Source organism: Propithecus coquereli, unplaced genomic scaffold, assembly GCF_000956105.1.
Source record: "Propithecus coquereli isolate 6110/MARCELLA unplaced genomic scaffold, Pcoq_1.0 Scaffold6, whole genome shotgun sequence".
Taxonomy (NCBI): domain Eukaryota; kingdom Metazoa; phylum Chordata; class Mammalia; order Primates; family Indriidae; genus Propithecus; species Propithecus coquereli.
The window spans coordinates 12,631,671-12,650,520 of NW_012151951.1; the positions used below are offsets into that span (position 1 = coordinate 12,631,671).

General features: G+C 41.0%; 1 protein-coding gene across 5 annotated transcripts in view; it reads left to right on the plus strand.

Annotated features, from left to right (window-relative positions):
* Positions 1–1,350: 1,350 nt before the first annotated feature.
* NCAM1 (neural cell adhesion molecule 1) overlaps positions 1,351–18,850 on the plus strand; it is a 301,367-nt gene continuing 283,867 nt past the window's right edge. For 2 of the 5 annotated variants that reach the window (XM_012659193.1, XM_012659194.1), the window contains exon 1: positions 1,351–1,766. In XM_012659193.1, the coding sequence (XP_012514647.1) occupies positions 1,715–1,766 (52 nt within the window). In that variant the 5' untranslated portion in view covers positions 1,351–1,714. The remainder of the gene's footprint in view (positions 1,767–18,850) is intronic. The other 3 variants (XM_012659192.1, XM_012659195.1, XM_012659197.1) reach the window with 2 other exon arrangements.

Genomic DNA, 18,850 nt, shown 5'->3' on the forward strand with positions numbered 1-18,850 from the left:
AATGGTCCAGGAAAATGCTTATAATGAAATGTTAGGCAAAATCGGCAGGATTCAAACTGCTACTATAATGTGTCAATTATAAAAATCATTTGCGTATACAGAAGACAGAAAATATATGGGTGTCTCTGGAATCTGTGGGCTTTGGTATTATTTTTACTCCTTTCTAGTTTTCTGTATTTTTGGATTGTTTATATTTGGCATAAGATAAATATTACAAAGTAAATGTGAAAGATTTACTTGGGGGAAGAAAAACTTTTCAGGGGTCCCTCAAAATCACAGTGTATTGGTGTAGCCCGCTTGGTCTACTATACAGGAGGAGATGGGGTCTCTCCAATAAAGGAGGGTGGCTGGTCCCCCAGCAGAGGATGGGTTTTTAAAAAGCACTACAGCAGTGAGGAGTCTGACCTTTAAAGAAAAACGGAGTACCTGGTAACATTGATGCATTGGTGCCTCTGAATTTAGGCAGCCTTCCTCTGTGAGAGGGTTTCCATGTGCTAGGCTAAGAGGCTACTCCTACATCTAGCGCACTTTCCTCACCTTTGCGCCTTACACACTCAAGCCTTCAGGTACTGAGACATGTTTATTTTCACCCTGTCCCCCTCCACCCCATTTGTGAAAACTCAGCTGTAAGATTCATTAAAGCCCTTTGTGTTGGTACCTCGGTAATATTCTACATTAACATCTTTAAGAATTAAGGTTGTGTCCCCTTGTAAGAAAATATTATTTAATATCACTTCCATATCATACTACCTACATAGAAGGCTTGGCGATTTTAATACAGAGATCACAGGTTTCAGCATTTATAAAAGAGAAAACATGCTCTTTCGGTTATTTCTGGAAATGCCTTCTAAACATCTGCGTTTTCTTCTGACTTAAGTCGCTTCCCACCTCCTTCCCAGGGCATCTGCTGACTTGTGTTGTATGTTGCCTCTCTGTGGGAGAGCAAACTTCATAGTCAGGACAAAACAAACAAACAAACAAAACCAAAACAAAACCCAGCGACAGCAACCCCCATCCCTCTCCAAGTGTCTAAATTTCTACACTTTAAAAAAAAAATTAAGTCCTGGGCTATCCTTATGTCACAAGGATCTTAGACTCCAAATGAAGGGATTCGACAACTTTAAAAAGCTAACCAAATCTAACATTTTGCTTTTATTATTTACTAATTATTAAAATATCCAAACTCCTAATTAAGGAACTCCTGCTAGATGGCAGGAGCGACTGCGAAGGCGTGGGGGAGAAGTGTGAAAAGAAGAAACCCTAGCTCTGCCTGGGAGTCTGCGTGTGAAAGAGCCCGGCTCCCCCGGCAGCTCCAGGCCGCGTTTTGCAGGCGGCCGCATCTGCCTCCCCTGTCTCTCTTACCTCCTTGATGTTCGGCACTATTTGTGGCCGGCGTGGTGGAAGGACACAGTGAGGTTCTCACCCCCGCCCCCCGCCCCCCTCTCCCATCCCCAGTTCCATCAAAGCGAACCCGGACCAGCGCAAGGATCTCCGAGTTGCGAGTGTGCTGAGGCTGAGACTGTCACTCATTCTCCGATCAGCGCGTGAACGCAGCTCAGCAGCCGCTGGCAGGAAACAATTCTGCAAAAATAATCATACTCAGCCTGGCAATTGTCTGCCCCTAGGTCTGCTGCTCTGCCGCCGTCCACACTCGCTGCAAGGGGGGCACAGAATTTACCGCGGCAAGAACATATCTTCCGGCCAGCAGATTACAATGCTGCAAACTAAGGATCTCATCTGGACTTTGTTTTTCCTGGGAACTGCAGGTACATTTTATTTTTTTAATTGTCAGTCTGATTTGCTAATTACCCCCTTCCCATTACTCCTCCCGGAGGAGCACTGTTATTTTGGGTGGTTTTACGTGGCATGCTAAGGCTGGTCATCATCGGTGAGCTGGGAAAGGAGCGCGTCGCCCTTGCTGCCCAGCCGGACCCCGCGCCCTCCCGGGCTGCGCTGCACCCAGGCTGCCTCGCCGCGCCGCGAGCGCCCGGCGCCCCACCGGCGCGCCTGCCCTCCCCACTTTGTGTGCCCGCGGCGGTGGGAGCGGAGCGGGCCAGCTGCCCAGGACCCTGCGGCCGCGCCGGTGATGGGCAGCGCTCCTTCCCCGAGGGCGGGCGGCGGGGCGGAGGATGTCGCGGCTCGGGTGGTGCCGCCGCACAGGCTCGGATTCCGCGGGGAAGGGTCATGTCAGCCCCGGCTCCGGGAAGAGTGAACAATAAGGGCAGGGCAGCCACCCACGGTCGTTATTTCCCCGGGTCTAATAAAGTGGGGCTCGCTGCTTTCGCCCCCACCCTCCGCCCCAGGACGAATAACGGTTTGCAAAATGGGGCAAAACGGGCAGAATCGCGGGGCTGTGTGGCCGTTGGTGCACCCCCGTCGACATGACGTTAGTTTTTCATTTGCCAAATTGCTGGGGAGTTGCGAAGCCTACCCTTGGCCCGGTGCTCGGAGGGATGGGAGGGTCGAGCTCCGCGTTTTGACAGGAGGAAGTGCGGAGGGGCGGAGGGCGAGGAGGGCGTGATCGGGGCTGCCTGGTGTGTGCGCGCGTGTGTGCGCGTGTGCCTTTACACGCACGGCGAGCCCAGTGTACGCGGTGCGAGGGAAGAATGGCAGGTAGCCGCCCGAAACACCTCGCCCCAGGCCCCTTTCTTTGGGCGAGGTTCCTCATCCTGGCAAAGTGCGAACAATAGGGAGCCGAGAGGAAGACAGTAGTGATGCTGCCGCGGGTGGCTGGGCTGCGCCGCCGCCCAGAGAACCTCGGCAGCCGGGAGGGAGGTGCATTTCATTTTGGCTATTTCCATCTCGGCCTCCCTGGAAAATTATTCTGTGCGTGCCCACCCTCCCCTCCAGCTGCTTCCCCCACCCCCACTCAAGGATTTGCGCTTGGCGCTGATGGAACGGAGGGGAAGAAGAAAAGAAGCAGGGGCCGCAGAGAGCTGGGTGGGTTGGGCGGACACTTGGGCGAGGGGCGTGTGCCGGGAAGCGCCTGAAGGGAGTCGGGCGGAGAGGCTGTGTGTCGCGGTCGCCGCTGCCAGGTGCCGCTGTACCTGCCCTGGACGGCCGAGCCTGGGTGGGGGAACTCGCGGGGCGGGCCGGGAGCACCCAGGGCACCCCCTCCACGGGCGGCACGAGAGCGGCGCTCGGCCGCCACCTCCAGCCAACTCGTGTCCCTCCCATGGCGACCAATCAGAGAGAGGCTGGCTGGGCGGGAAGCCGCGAGAGGCTTTTATTGCGGCGCGGGTGGCGGCCCGGGGCTGCCAGGACCGTCTCCCGGTGTTCCAGCCTAACGGTCTCGCTCACCCCCCGCCGGGAGAGACCCCGCCCTGCGGCCGGTCCCGCGCCTGCCCCGCAGTTGCCAGGAAATAAAATGGAGACTAGGTGGTCACCGGGAGGTGTCCTGGTCCGGCCCGCCCGTGCTTGCCCACTCTCGCCTCTTTCACGCCGACTTGGAGCATCCCACCGCCCCTGCCAACACACACCCTCGCAGCCCGAGCGCGTCGCTTGGGAGGGCGCCGTGGCAGGGCGCACCGACGCGCGTGCGCTGACCGGCCGGCCGCGGGCCGGGGGCGATGCGGGGGCGGGGCGGGGGCGGGGCCTTCGCGGAGCGCGGATCAGGGGACCAAGCGTCGTCCGCCAGGCTCTGGGTCTCCGCCGTCACCTGGACAGGGCGGCCCCGGCCATACCTTTTTCCTTCGTGCCCGTGGGTCTCCGTGGAGGTGCTTGTCCGCGTGGGTGTGTGTGTTTTTTTGAGACCTCCTCCCCTCTGGGTGGGAGAGTGACAAAGGACACCGGATCTTTGGGGGGGGAATCGCCTGGTCGTCCTTTCCATCATCGTGGTGGGTGTAACCCTCAGTGTTTGGAGCCCGTGGGAGTTGCAGGCGAGTACACGCCCAAGAAATCCCACATTGAGATGTTCCTGGATGCCCAGGCAAGGGTGGCATTCTGACCAGTGTTCCCTGGAATGAAAGCGTTCTCTTTCCTGGCCCCAATACCTTGAAGGTGGGAAGAAGGCAGAACACGAAACACGTACAAGATTACTTAACAAAAGAAAGAAGTTGAATGGTTTTCCAAAGAGAAATAATTTTCCTTTATTGTTTTTACCATAGTTAAAAAAATAGAATCCAAGTCAAAGGGTCAGGAAGAAAATAAAAACAATATAACACACATAAGTGTGTGTATGTGTGTGTGTGTGTGTGTGTATGGCTTCAAATGTCGTAGCATCTCCACCGGCAATGATAATTCAGGCTCTGTGCTCCACTCTACACATACGACGATTTAGACATAAGGCACTCTAACCTTAATATATGAAATGAATCAGGTCAGCTGCCTTTCTCTCGTTTTGGTGTCTTCTGCTTTTTAGGAATACAATGAAAGGTTATGGAATTGCATAGTAAATTTGAGCCTATTCTAGAAGCAATTTCGGATGTTGTGTGGAAAAATTGTTTGCTCGAACGATCTGGAATAGTTAAGTCACATGTTTACCTCCTAATTTTGCAGTCTTCTGCCAGTTTAACTTGGAAGAGTCAAGGAATGGATAGGACTAGGTTTCTAACAAGATAACACCAGATTAAGAACAAAGAGCACCTTTGCAGTCTTCCAAAAGCTAACCTACAAGTAAAGCATATGTTAATATAATATCCCTAGCTAAACGAATGAAGATGCGTTTCAGCAAAGTTTGCTGTGAGCACAATTATGGCGAGCTACATATATTTCTTTGTTGATTTCCATTTTAAGATTGGATTTGTGTCTTTCTGAACAAAATTTAACCAAATGTAATACAGCCATATATAAGAAAGTGGAAACCTATCATAATGCTATCCAAACCCTCAAAAGATTATTTTCTTTTAATAAATATTAGCATAATTGAAAATATTAAAACTGAGAATATATTTAAAATTAGAGAATTAAAAACAAAAAGAGAATATAATCCAGACATTGTGCAAGTGTGGCCTGTCATTTATTTAAGTTTTTGAGTAACTGTTCTCACTACAGAGGTCATAAAGATCTACCAACCTGGCTAAATTTTCATTAGTCTTGCATTATTTTTTAGAATTAATTCTTCATGAAGCTCCCTCTTTCTTACCCCAAATTATTGATCTTAATGACTTTTTTCCAGATTCCTTTACCAAAGGTCTTTTCTTTGTTTTTAAAATAATATTGGAATAACAGAAAAAAGCAGGATATATCTGCGTTCAGTAAAGGGGCTTCCACTAAGTCTTCCTATGCTAATTTGGTTAAACTAAGAATTTGTTGATTTAACTGGTGACTGGTTTCTTGCGCTTGATAGTTCAAGAATTAAGGTAGTAATTGCCCCCCAAAAATCCCACAAAAAACTAAAAAAAATATGATGTAGGTGTGTTATTTATAAGAGATGTGGGTGTTTATTCAAGGTAGGAATAAGAGGGAGAAATTAGTCACATAAAACCCCCAAATTCACAAAGTTTTTGCATAGTGCTTTGTACATTCATCATTAATTGAATTCCTCAGGTAGGTAATATGTAATTTAATGTAAGTAACTTATATCTGTATTTTTCTGTCACAGGGAACAATGTCTTAATTGCCTCTTAAGATAAATAGCACCATTTTGCCATTCAAAAGCTAATCTTCAGACATGACAGATGTTTTTGTTCGCTACAGAACTCAGTTTCTCAAATTATAGACAGCATTTTGTAAACTTTACACCGCCTGAAATATGGACTTTGGAATTTCTGATGCAACCACTTAATTTTTCAAGGTGAAGAAGCTTCTATTTCGTATTAGTTTGATGAATTCCCCATATTTACGTTTTCGGTGTTGAAGAACTGTGGCTGCTTTCCAGACTGAAAGTGGCTTCAACACTACTGGCAGACCTCCAAAGACATTTTACAGACAGTCCTTCCAGACTTAGTGTAAAATAAGTGATTGACTACCTGTTGCTAAAGAACTGTTTGAACTTTCCCTGATGAGCTTGGGTTTGTGGTGATGGAGAGCAGAACCAATTGGCAGGCAGGGGGAGGAAAGGACCGCACCTGCCCCTGTCAGTCTGCGGGAACAGTCTGTTGCCTGGGAGGAGACAAAGACGTTTTTAAAAGGCTCCCCTGTAATATTTAAGTATTGAGTTTTAGAGCACACAGATGTTTTACAGCATCAAGATACATATTTTAATGTAAATTCCATAGTTGATCATTCTTCAGTTTATCAATCTAAACAAATATATAGGCTAGAAATGTCTGGAACTTTAAAAGAAATGGCAGCAAATTACAAAGAGCATTTTAATAATCTTAAAAGTGGGTTATGAATTAAACAAAATTCAAAGCAGTCATTTGGCTGTATAAAATAATGGTCATTTGAGCTTTGAACAAAAAAGACAAGGTTAAGATTCTTTTGGTTAAAAAGAAAGAATTCTGAGTAAAATTCAGAAAAAGAATTTTATACGTTTCTTAATATACTCAGTGAATCTCTGAGCAATGTCTTAGGAAGGAGGAAATGCCCAGGGACCTCTCTGAATCCTAATGTTTAGATTTCTATGAGCTTCAGCGTTTTAATATTAAAAAACATTGTAGTGAAACCATTTGCAATAAAACGGGTAGATACGCTGACTACTGTAGGGCAATAGAATACAGAAGTCAATCTGAAGGTCACAGTCATGTCACCTCTAGCCCTTTTTGTTATTAACTCTTGATGCCAAACCTTAAAACCATTTGCTGATGTAAAGGGATATAAATTATTTGGCGTTGGCAGCGGTGCCATTATGCCCTTTCATTTCATGTTGTTGAAATACTGTCTCTTAGCTGCAGATGCTCATTAGTAGCACTGCTTTTTGATGTTGGTCTGGGTGCCAAATGGCGGCCTTTCAGGCAATTTCAATACATTACACTTAAACCGCTCTTAGGCCATGGCTACACGCAGCCAGTGAGTTAACTGGTTTTCAGTTACGTTGATACACTTTTCCCTTCCTGCAGTATTAATTTGGCTTCTACAAAAGTGGAGACGTAAAGGACTGCAATAAAAAGGATAAGCCATTTAGTCTGTCTTGTGTTATATATGTTTTTGAAAAACAGCTTTTAATAAACCTGTCATGCATTCTTTTTCTCCCAAATATATGTAATGCTTTCTTGAATTCAAAGATTACACGGCCGATATGATTTAAAAGGCTTCTATGTAACCTACATTCCACTATATATTCTCACTGAGTACTTTTTGATTTGTAGCTGCAAACACTGGCAGCATCTGAGCTTTCGCTTTTTATTTTGTGTCATTCCTGAGATAATGTGTAAAATGCTTTGTGCTGTATATTAATCTCTTCCTTTGGTATCCGATTACCTCATCATTTAGGAATATTCATAATAATGTCACACTGAGATTGTGTTACGTTAGGTATTCTTTTAAATAGTTGATCAAATATGTTTATTGAGTGCCAGCTTTTTATCCTCAGCTCTGTGGGGAATTACAAAGGAGTGAGATGACATAATTTCTGCTGTCAAGGAACCCTGGGAGTAGTAAAGCATGGAGATTAAGAGATAGACAACCCTAGGGTGAAACCCCAGCCGTATCTTTTACTAGCTGCCTGATCTTGGACAAGTTACTTAACTTCTCCACGTTTCAATTTCCTCTTCTGTGAAACAGCAGTATTAGTAATGCTTACGTGTTAGACTTGTGAATATTTTAGAGATCATAGGACTTCAGTACGTGTAAGCTGTGTTTATTAATAAGGAAGGAGGATATATAGGGATTTAGAAAAAATAATTATTCATACATGGTGCTCTCTTTTTAGAAGGGCTTAAAAAGGGATATTATGAGAACATGACTTCTTCAATGATGACGATTAGACTTAAAAAATTGGTTGCTAAATATTCCTGCACTGCCATGTTGGTTGTGAATACTTTGGAGAGAAAAATTGTCTGATTATAAGGTTGAAAGCCATTAGCTCAAGGTTGGATCTAGTTATCATGGAGCCTGAAGGGTATACAATTTTGAAAGCCTCCTTTAAAGAAAATAACAAAACTTTCTTGCTTTGTAAGATTTAGAAAACACATGATCATGAGAATACATTGCCAGGTTCCCATTCCGCAGAACCTTGGAAGGATCCCATGCATTGAGGAACCGTAAAAAAGTCCAGCCCTGCTTTAGCAACTATGCTTTGGTCTGGTTGGACCCACTCATTTGAGAATATAAGCTAATTGTTCCAGTTTGTTAAACATGCACCTCATCATGCTGGTTTGTGTAGAGCTTTGAAGATGAGAATCATATTGAAATCAGTCATTTTGAAAAGAAGCTTTTTCACCTTTATTTTACAGAAAACATTAAGTGAGATCTGCACTGATTTGATATTTGTCACTGATGATATTTTTGTAAATTACCAACTCGAATAAAATAAAGCAATTGCTATTATTCAAATGAGTCAGACATAAGTGCCCGATTGGCAGGGCAGGAAGTAGTTTTGCCAACTAAATGCATACGATATTGGAGAAGAGACTAAAGATTTTGTTTCAGCTATCCAAAAGGAGATAAACTGGATACATAATACCAATAATTATATCTTAATCATCACTCTCTGGTTACAAAACACTTCGATATGCATTATATCATTTAATCTTCACATCATTTATTCAGTAAATATTTATTGAGGACTTTCTCTGTGCGGGATGCTGGGAATGCAGGGGTGAACTAAATATACATCCTCCCTGTTTTCATGGAGTTTCCAGCCTAATGGTTCAGAGGAAGATAGACATTAAAAAAGTAAAACACATTCACATATTTATAATGACATATTCGGATAAAAAGCTAAGGAAAAAACAGAGTAGGAGAGACTATCGGGGGATTTGGTGGTTGGGGAGGTGAGGATGTAACATTTAAACAACTCTGTGACATAGGAAGAACAGATGGTATTCTCATTTTAGGGCATGATTGATTGCTTAATTCAACAAATGTTGAATTACAACAAACATTCCTGAATTCCTTAATTCAACAAACCTTCCTAAAGTCTTGAGAAGGTCAAATAGCTACAAGAATTGTGGCGGGTTTCAGGTTATAAAGTCCAGGAAGAAACGCCTCTGCCTCCAGAGCTTACCACCTAGAGGGGGAGCGAGACATACTATACTTACAAATAGAAGCATGAATTAAATGCTGTTGGGCCACAAGGAAGGAAGGAATTAATTCTACTTGATACTCCCTTGAGCTGGGCTTGGGGGATGAGTTTGCCCTCACTAGGCGGAACAGGACAAGGGGTGATTCAGGCAGAGCAAACACCTGGAACAGTGGTCGAGACACAAATACAGTTGTGTTTGGGGAGCAGGGTGGGGGTACTTGGGAAGGAGTAGCCAGAGATTAGGAGAAAAAAAATGTTCTGTAAGGCCAGATTGTTTTTGATTTTGAAATGAAAACTGAGACTGAAAAAGGTTAAGTGACTTACGCAGGTGGAGCTGGGACCGTAACTTACACCAGTTGGCCGCATTTCATCCTTTCCTAAAGCAAAGATAATTTGAATATATATAGCAATTGGAATACATGCCAAGCAAATGTGCATCCCTGTGGCTTCTGGACTGACAGAGTCTAACCGCAGTGAGCGGCAAGTATTGACAGCTGTGGGGTCTGACGGGTCTGGACCAACGAACTGACCTTCTGCAAGTTGTGGCCTTTCTGAGCCTGTTGCCTCATCTGTAAAATGGGGTTAATGACTCCTCCCTTGAGGGTTTCGGTGGCTTAAATAAAATCACATATGTAAAGCAGGTACTCAACGTGTGCTTTTAAAAAGTTTATCTTGAATGGAGATTTTCTTTGAAATGTTTGTGAAAAAGGAGTCTGGAACTGTGACTATGATGGGCAAAGTTCTGTGCTAGAGGCTGGGGTGGGGGAAACAAAATAAATGTAAGAATACTGTGCTGCATTGGCCCTGCAGAAGCTTCCAGGTGGTTGAGGAGAAGACACTTAGTTCAAACCATTAAGAAATCATGGAACATACTAAACATACTATATGAATAAGGGCCCAAGGGAAGGAGGCAGGCAATAACCGCACAAATTGCTTAGAAAGGTAGAAATCATCTTGGTTGATTTTAGTGTCTGAAAAAAAGTGTGGGAAAGCTAGTACTTGATGTGGCCTCCACGGACCTAAGAATGAATAGGGAGGGGAGGGCCTGTTTCTCTGCAAGGGGAGATGGGTCTGGCCAAAGAATCGCTATTGAAGAGCAGTTAAAGCCTGGATCTAGGGGCAGTCATATCAAAATCTTAAATGCTAGACAAAGCAGAGCGGTGCTGATGGAGATGTTAGAAACATCATTTTAAAAAGTGATTCAGAGGATAGTCAGCAGTAACAGCTATCTGCGAACATGTGCTGTGCCAGGCTCTGTGTTGGATGCTAGCGGTGAATTAGAAGAGAAATAAGTAGGAGCAAATTGGTAGAGATGATCACCGCACTTAAAGGGAATTTTGGTTTTATATAGCATGCACCATAGTGGCTGGACAAAGTAAAGGGTTAGGGAAAGGATTTTTGTTGTTGTATGAAACATCAGTCGGATGATAGAGAACGCAGAGGCTGGGAGGAGAGGAGCCAGTTAAAGCTGGCTCTCAGACCAGTGAAGTCCGGTGAAAGTACTTTGCTTAATTAATAGGAAGACTCGTATGTAGAGGAAGGATACTGTGGGGCTTACATTTAAAGGTCCGGGTTCAAGTATTGACTCTGCTACTAACTAGCCAAGTGAATGTATATAAGTTACTTAACCTCTTTTAACTGCAACTTCCTTATTTAAATATACAAACAAAATAAGATAATACATGTGAAATGGGTTGCAAATGAAAATATTTCACAACCATACCTTTTATTAGTAGACATGTAGCTGAAAACTTTATACAATTTAAATTTTATGTACTGCCAGAGGGGCTTGTTAGATTAAAGAAACCCAACTGTGATATATTTTATAAAGCAGACAATTTTGGAATGATATACTTGTAATGACTTTGAGTATGGATAAAAAGGGCATAACTGAGATGTTAGAGATGACAGATCAACCAGCAAGGGACTTAGATTATAGGTCCCAAATGGTAGATGACTGAGAGAGAGAAAGATTTTGAAAAGTCACAAACTTGAAGCAGTGAAAAGAACCACGGTACTGTCAACATGATGAGGAAATTAAGAGACACATTAGGTTTTAGAAAAGTTTGGGCAGACTACTATCTTAACTTGTTGGTCAGTATTTTGCAAACTGTGGGTGGTGAAATCTATTTAGTTGGCCTCTATATATATTAAAAAGGAAAGAAAGAAGAAAAGGAATAAAGGAGGGAGGGAGGAGTGACATGGAATAGAAAAGAGAGTGTGTTTTATATCATAAGGGTAAGTACTGCTTTGAGGAACTGTTGTTTCAGTGTGAGTCTGTGTGTGTGTAATAGGTAACCCAGTTGTGATGGAAAACATCATGGCTCAGTTCAAAAGAGTTTGAAAGCTACTGTCATAGACGGAAGAATGCAAGACTGGAGAGAGGGTGAAGCTGTCTGTAGTGGAGAGGGAGGAAGTACATTAGAAGGACTTAATGGGTTGTGAGGGAGGGGAAAAATTGATAGCAAAAATACTTACTGAGCATCTGAGTAGTCTTAGCTGCAGGATGTGAAAAAAACAAAACAAAACAAAACTCTAAATATGATACCCTTTTTGAAGCAGGGTCTCCCTATGTTGCCTACGCTGGTCTTAAACTCCCAGGCTCCCACCTTAGTCTCCAGAGTAGCTGAGACTACAGGCATACACCCTTGCTTCCTAAATATTAATATCATATCTTGACCTCAGAGAGCTTACTGTCTATTTGGGAATGAAAAGATAACTGGGAATACCAGGTGGCATCTACAGCCAAAATGTGGGGTGCCTAACATTTTAAAGGCAAGACAAAGATTGCCTGGGAACCAGAGGTGGTTGGAGAACCCCTCACAATGTAAGAGAGAGTTGAAGGAAGCTTTGAAGGAAGGATTGGGCTCCGCTTAGAGGAAGGGTGGAGGTGGGTATGCAGGTTGGCTGTTTGGAAGGGAGTAGAGAGAGACCAGCTAAGGAAACCAAGAAAACTCAAAGGTCATAGTAGTCTATATTTTTATATTTTTTCAGTAGAGAAAAAAACACCATGATTTACAGTCAGTACTTCATGGGGTCATTATCACACTCAGAAATATTTACGTTGTTGTATTTATGTAGCATGTAGAATGGTATCTTGTCCATAATTCAGAAAGTAATTTTGAGCAAATGGAGAGAAGCAGAGTTTAGTGATGTGAATGCCTAGGTTAGAAAAGTATAATAATGTGAAATGAAAAAAGTTGGAAACAATCGGTATTTGTAGCTATAATCCCAGTTTTGTTAAAATATATCGCTGGGCATGGTGGCTGGCACCTGTAATCCCAGCTACCCTGGAGGCTCAGGTAGGAGGATTGCTTGAGCCCAGGAGTTCGAGGCTGCAGTGAGTTATGATCCCTCCACTGCACTCCAGCCTAGGGGACAGAGTGAGACCTAGTCTCTAAAAAAAAAAAAAAAAAAAATTAAAAAAAGAAGACCAAAAAAATACACCTCTTTCACTTACTCCATCATCACGACTGGTTGAAGGTAAATTACTTTTTATGTCGTCTGAATTTTCTATAATGAACATATATTGCTTTATATTCAGTTGTAAAACAAATAGTGCAGTAAAAACGAGGGCAGCAGTACTTAACGTGGTTAAGAATATAAGGAAGATGAGAAGGAACTTAGAAACTCGGGGAAGGGCATGTCTTTAACCCGCACTTGGGTGAGGCAAAGACATAAAGTGTAACCCTAATGTTTATACCCTCACAACACCCTGAAATAAAAAAAAAAAAAAAAAAAAGAAACTCAGAGGGACCTCAGAGGGATTTCATTTGAATGGTGAAATTCAGGTTCTTTACTTAGAGTCAAAGACTGAGGAAGAGCTGATATCTGGACACTTAACAAAAAAGAAGGAAAGAAGGGCTGTTAGGTTGGGCGAAGGCTTCATCCTATGGGCTACCTGGGTATGCTGACCTGAGCACCTTGGGGAAAGAGCCAGAGACATGAGCAGCCTTTGCAAAGGACGATGGGACAAAGGCATGTGAAAGGAAATGAATAGAGTGAGGGGTTTTCCCCTAGTGATTCCATTTATCATGTGAGTTGAGTATTTTTATTTACAATTTTATCTTCTTACATCACTGCCCATGATATTCACATCTTTCTTTCTATACCTTTTAAAAGTGTCCCTGTGGGTAGCAAAATCTTTAGAAGATTCTTCTTGTCACAAATTGGATGTATTGTTTTGATCAGCAAAGGCGTGGGAAGGGTTGTGATTGACTACTTTTCTAATGTCCTTTTATTCATATTTCATTTGAGAGTGTCCATTCTGTTTAAATGAGATGCTGCCAATCACCCATTAGGCTGTAGTTGCTATATGAGGGTAAGATTTAGGGTACAACATGGCAGCCTTAAAAACCTGTTATTATGTAAATCCAATGCAAGCTCTTTGATTTGGGTTAATAATTACTAATTATCTTCCTTTCTTAATTTAATATCTCCTTTTGGTGTTCTAGAGGCAGTGCATACTATAGGAGTTGCCTCATGGGTCTTTGGTATCAAAACTATGGTTTGTACTGTGGCTTTTCTGTTTCCATGACCTTGAACCAATTATTTAATCTCTCCAACGGTCAGTTTATTTATCTGTAAATTAGGGGTAATACCCACCTAATAGGGTTATTGTGAGGATGAAATGAGGTAGTTTATACAACCGTTTGGCACATAGTGAGCTCTGTAATTTTCTCCCATTTCCTTTCTTTCTGCTAAAGTTCACAGTGAAGAAATACACAATTAGTGTTGGATTTAAGTATTGATTATAATGGGAATCACATTTTTTCCATTTATTTTTCATTTTCCAAGAGTTCAGGATCGCTGTGAGTTGCAACTGAGTTAGAAATACTATGGCTGATTGCATAGCTGCTTTACCTCCCATGGAAAGCAACGTCTAGTAGATCTTGATTTTGAGAAAAGTAGCACTTTAAATATCAAATTGATTTATATAGACCTCCTTTCTGTTTGCATAGGGTTAATATCAAATCTGTCAATTTCCCACAGTAGTGGAGCCATAACATTTAGTATATTTAAATAATGGTTGCTGCTAAAGATCATATTGGTGACACTTCATTAATCTGAAGGTCATTTATCTGGCAGCCTTAATTCTTTGGAACATGAAGAATGATAAAGGGAAAGAAGCCTCTGAGAGATAGTGTAGCATCCTCTTCTTTCGTGATACAATATTTTCATATTGCTGAGGATTTCAGAAAGTTCCACTTGCTTCCTGTGTTCTCTCTTTTTCCTCTGAATTCCTCTTTATTATGTTTGTTTCAGTATCTCCTTTCGTGTTTCCTGTTGTTTCCGTTCACTCCTCAGACTCTAATGATCCTTGCATGTGTGCTGGAAGGAGCGAGGCCCTGAAAGGCCGCGGAGGTCCGCGCGGTGGGCGTCACGCGCACGGAGGACTGTGCAGCGACCTGGTCTGTTGAGTGAGGGACGTCCACGGCCACTCACTAGTACTTACATTTTGTCTTGGGCTGGTCCATTTAAGAGAACCCTGCATTTCGCAGCTCGCATGGTATAAATCTGCTTCCTGTTTTTCTCCCAGCTGAGTGGGAGAAATGGATTGTGGGTATTTTTCTTTAGTACTCAATATTTCATTTAATCCCTTTATTTTCAGGGTGCTTCTGCCCTCAGCAAAGTCTACTGTACCCAAGAGCAAAGTCCATCTGGATCAGCCTCTCGATTGATAAAAATCCAGTCTTCTGCTGGGGTGAGAGGGGATGGGATAGGAGAAAATGGCCGCTGCCCTCCTGTAGCTTACAGTCGTGTGTGCGCACGCGCGTGGGTGAAGTTAGTGGTGTGAGCGGGCATATTGGCTTTCGTTTTGGAGCAGACTCAGAACCCACTGGTGACCTATCTCTTTCAGGGTTCACAACTGCTGCCGCCCAAAGCAGACTTTTGAAAAATCTTTTATCTTGCACGTTTTAGTATAGAATTATTGAGATTGAAAGAAGCTTGCAGAGTTCTTAAAGGAAAAGGTAAATGCTCTAGGGGCGCATCAAAGGCAAAGACCTAAAAAGAGAGATGTTAAGGCAACTTCAAAGGATTGGCAATTCAGAGCTGAGGCCAGATTTTTGAGGGAACTTTTCTAAATTTAAGATTTCTCAAGAGAGTCTGGGGTGGCCTGAGACTCCACGTTTCTTGGATATAAAGACATGGGCGTGGCAGTGATGTTGCAAACCAGACCAAGAACAGTTTCCTGAACACGTTTGCAAATGCCATGTCCCAGACTTGGTTGGGTAGTAGAACGTTTACTAGAAACGGTCACTTAATCCAGTGTTTATGGAATAACTCCTGTGTTCTATGCAGTTGGAGTAGGAGTTGGAGGTAGAATGTGAACACATTCGGTAGCTTTGTGACAAATTCAAGACCGTGTTCTAAATTGTTTTTGCTTACACTCGTAGTATTTATTCCTGTGGAATGACATCAGAGACAACCTTGAAATGTCAGAAAATGATAACTAAGAGTTATTTATTCCTTTATCAGATTCTTACCCCTTGTATATGTAACTTAAAGTTACTCATCACATGTTTAAAATTTAAAATTTTCATCAAAGAAAACCATCTGTCATAATGAAGCAAAAAAGGGACATTATTTGATTTTCTTTGAAGATAAGAGATTGAAAGGGAGTCCATTAACTGCCCTAGATTACAATTTGAGGTCATTTTGAGCTAAATTGGTTTTGGAATCAGAATTTAAATTACCAGTCAGACTCAATTAATCTAACTGGTCCTGAAGGCAGTTCAATTTCCTTCCTTCCTTCTCATAAAAAGAATATTTTTATTGTTTGTCTTTCTTTATTGCCAAGTTGGATATAGCCATTATATTTTAGAAGATAAACACTTCAAACAGTAATTGACTTAGATATTTAAGAGTAGTTTTGTATTTAAATAAGAAATCTGAATAATGATTTATTATTTAGTGTTCTAGAGATATTCACAGTAGATCCTTTTGAAGTCACTGGGAGGTAAATCAACATATTACTGAGCTATACTTTGCTGCCCTGTGTGATATTAAGAGAATAGCTGTCACAAACAAACCTCAGACAGTTAAATTATTTTATTTAACCATAATAATAAATATATAGTTGGAGATATTTTAAGAAAGCATACATTGTAAATATGTGTAATTATTTTAACGATTTATGTATGCATTTCTAAATGAAAAAGTAAATGTTTTGTTTGTGGTAAGTGGGTTTAAAATTATATACTGTTTTAACTTGTTCAACATCAGAGATTTAAAATGAGTTCAATTTAGTCTTGACTTTTTATTTATTTATAGACTAGAAAAAATAAATTAGTACTTTTCCTTTTTCAGTTACAAATTTCTTAATTTAGAAATTAAAAATATGAAGGAAGAAAACAATTTAAACAACAGATGAATTTGGTGGGGTTGGTTATATATCTGATGCCGTCTGGAGAATCCAGGCTTTTGTGACTTGTACTAGTTGGACGCTAGAACTTCACAAGGAAACAAAAATGTCTTGAATGATTTGCTGATGTCCTTGAAATGATACTAATATCTATCTTGTGGAAAACCTGACGGCATGCAGATATCATTGGCTGTCAGAGTCACATGTCTTGGGATTTGGGACTGTTGGCAAGAAGATGGACTTCATTTAGGCCATGCTAGGAATTGATCTACATACACTTTTAAAAAATATTTTGACTGAAATTCAGTTCGAAGTGGTCTCATCCATATCTAACATCTTAAAATTATATCTATAGAATTTTTTAAAATGAGCATAAAAATCAAATTTGCATTTTGATGTTTAATGCATTGATTAAAAAATTAATACCCACAACATAACATTTGAGTTGTTGATGATGTTTTGCTTAAAACTTCAGGTGGAAATGTCAGGTAATTGTGTGATTGGAATCTCTTCATGAGACTTTGTAGGTGGAGATAAGCCAAAAACAAAATGATGAGACAAGTGAAATTTTTATTAAGGAAGGTCTAATGATCGTATCTGATATGGTTTGCATTTTCTTGGAAACTTTGGTAAAAAATCACCAAGGAAATAGTGTGGTTAGAAATGTTCCTTAAATGTGCATATGTATGTAATCCATTCTACAAAGATCCTGTTTTCTTTGTGACATTATTTTATTGAACAAATTTTATTTAATTTTCTATCAAAATAGCCTTATATTGTATTTGATAATAATTTAGAAAAGTCATAAGTTTTATAAGGATACATGTAAATTAGATGGATTACTATTAAATGCAATTTCTAGTGTTACAGCTCTTTTAGAAAATGAAATTTCTTAGTCTTAATTTGGAATTTATAATAAATCTTAAAAATCACAAATTTTCCAAAGGTTCATGCCAGACAAATCATTTGCTATTTAAAAAGAAAGTGAAGTTTCTTAAAAAGAAAGTATCGCTTGTGAGTTTCCTATGTTTGGAAAAAAAATTAATAACATTGGAATCAATAGTTGACCATAGATTTAAATATGATACAAAAGGCTTAAAATCTAAATTGTCATTGTTTACAAAATATTGGCAAATCAGAGCTAAAGCGCTTGGTGTTATTGTGTAATCTTCTGTTTAAAAATAAACAGTGGAAATAATTGTAGAAACCTCTGGGCTTAGAAAGGCTTGTTGGTGGTTCTTCACATCCTACTAAAAAAGCAGGCTGTCTTTGCATATTAATCACTCTGTGAAAGGAAGCTTGCCTTATTTGCATTGTACATGCACTAAGAAGTCCAATAGTGTGCCTGAGAAAAAAAATGGGGGGATTGTAATTGTTGTTCTCAAAAGGGTTTTTATTCCATTCAAGTGGAAAAGCTGAATGCTGGAGAATTAGTGCAGTGTTTTGTGGAAGAAGAGTCCCTTTTGGCCACTGGGTTTCGTGTAGTCCAATCCCAGTTTGTAAGGATACTGAATGTTGGGGTGAAGAGAAAAGTGACTCATCTTTCTATGATGCAATCTGTGTACTTGTAGATCTCTATAATTTTGTAAGCATTTTCTCCTTGTTATGTATCCAAAAAGAGTTAGAATGAAATTCTGGCAATATATGCAATATTGGAAATCTTAGGAGAAGAATTAAACATGAACCAAAATGTCTGCATCTAAGTAGCTTGGGTTTTGGGAGTAGAGTGGGGTGGGAGATACACAATATAAAATTAAGTAAATTATGTGTAAGTTTTTTTTTTTGAAAATATGTGATTTGGTTAATAGCTGGCAGATATAATTTGCTCCTCAAATTGATTTTAAATGATATATTATCTTAATAATGGCATCTTTTTTGCTTCACTGTATTTTCAGACTCATTGGTTGAACATAAACATTGAGAATAAATAGAAGAAATATTCTTAATGTTATTGAGACTTTCTTTTAATAAGCTCTCATACCACGAGCTTTGAATATGTTTCTCTTCTCATCTCCTTCATGGGAGCTCTTCCTGATCTAGTTCTAGCTAGTTCTAGGTGGTGACAGCCATGTTAGCCAATACCGTTTCCGAGACCTCAAAATGTACATTAGTTATTTTGGTGGTCTGTTACTTTGAACTGGTTTAATATACTCTACGAGCTTTTAGCATCTTTTTAAAAATTCTGCACGGAAGATAGCATTTCCAATTAGATTTGAATTTTACAAGGGGGAAAATGTACCATCATCTGTGTATACATGTTTTGACAGAATGTGTGTAATCATGGAGACAAAACCTATTCTTTTAAATGATTTTGTTATATGCTAGAAAGTAGTTAACTGAGTTGAAAGATTGCACACCAGATTTACTAAAAACCACTTGGTTTAGGTAAATTTGACTATTAGTGAAACTATGTGTTG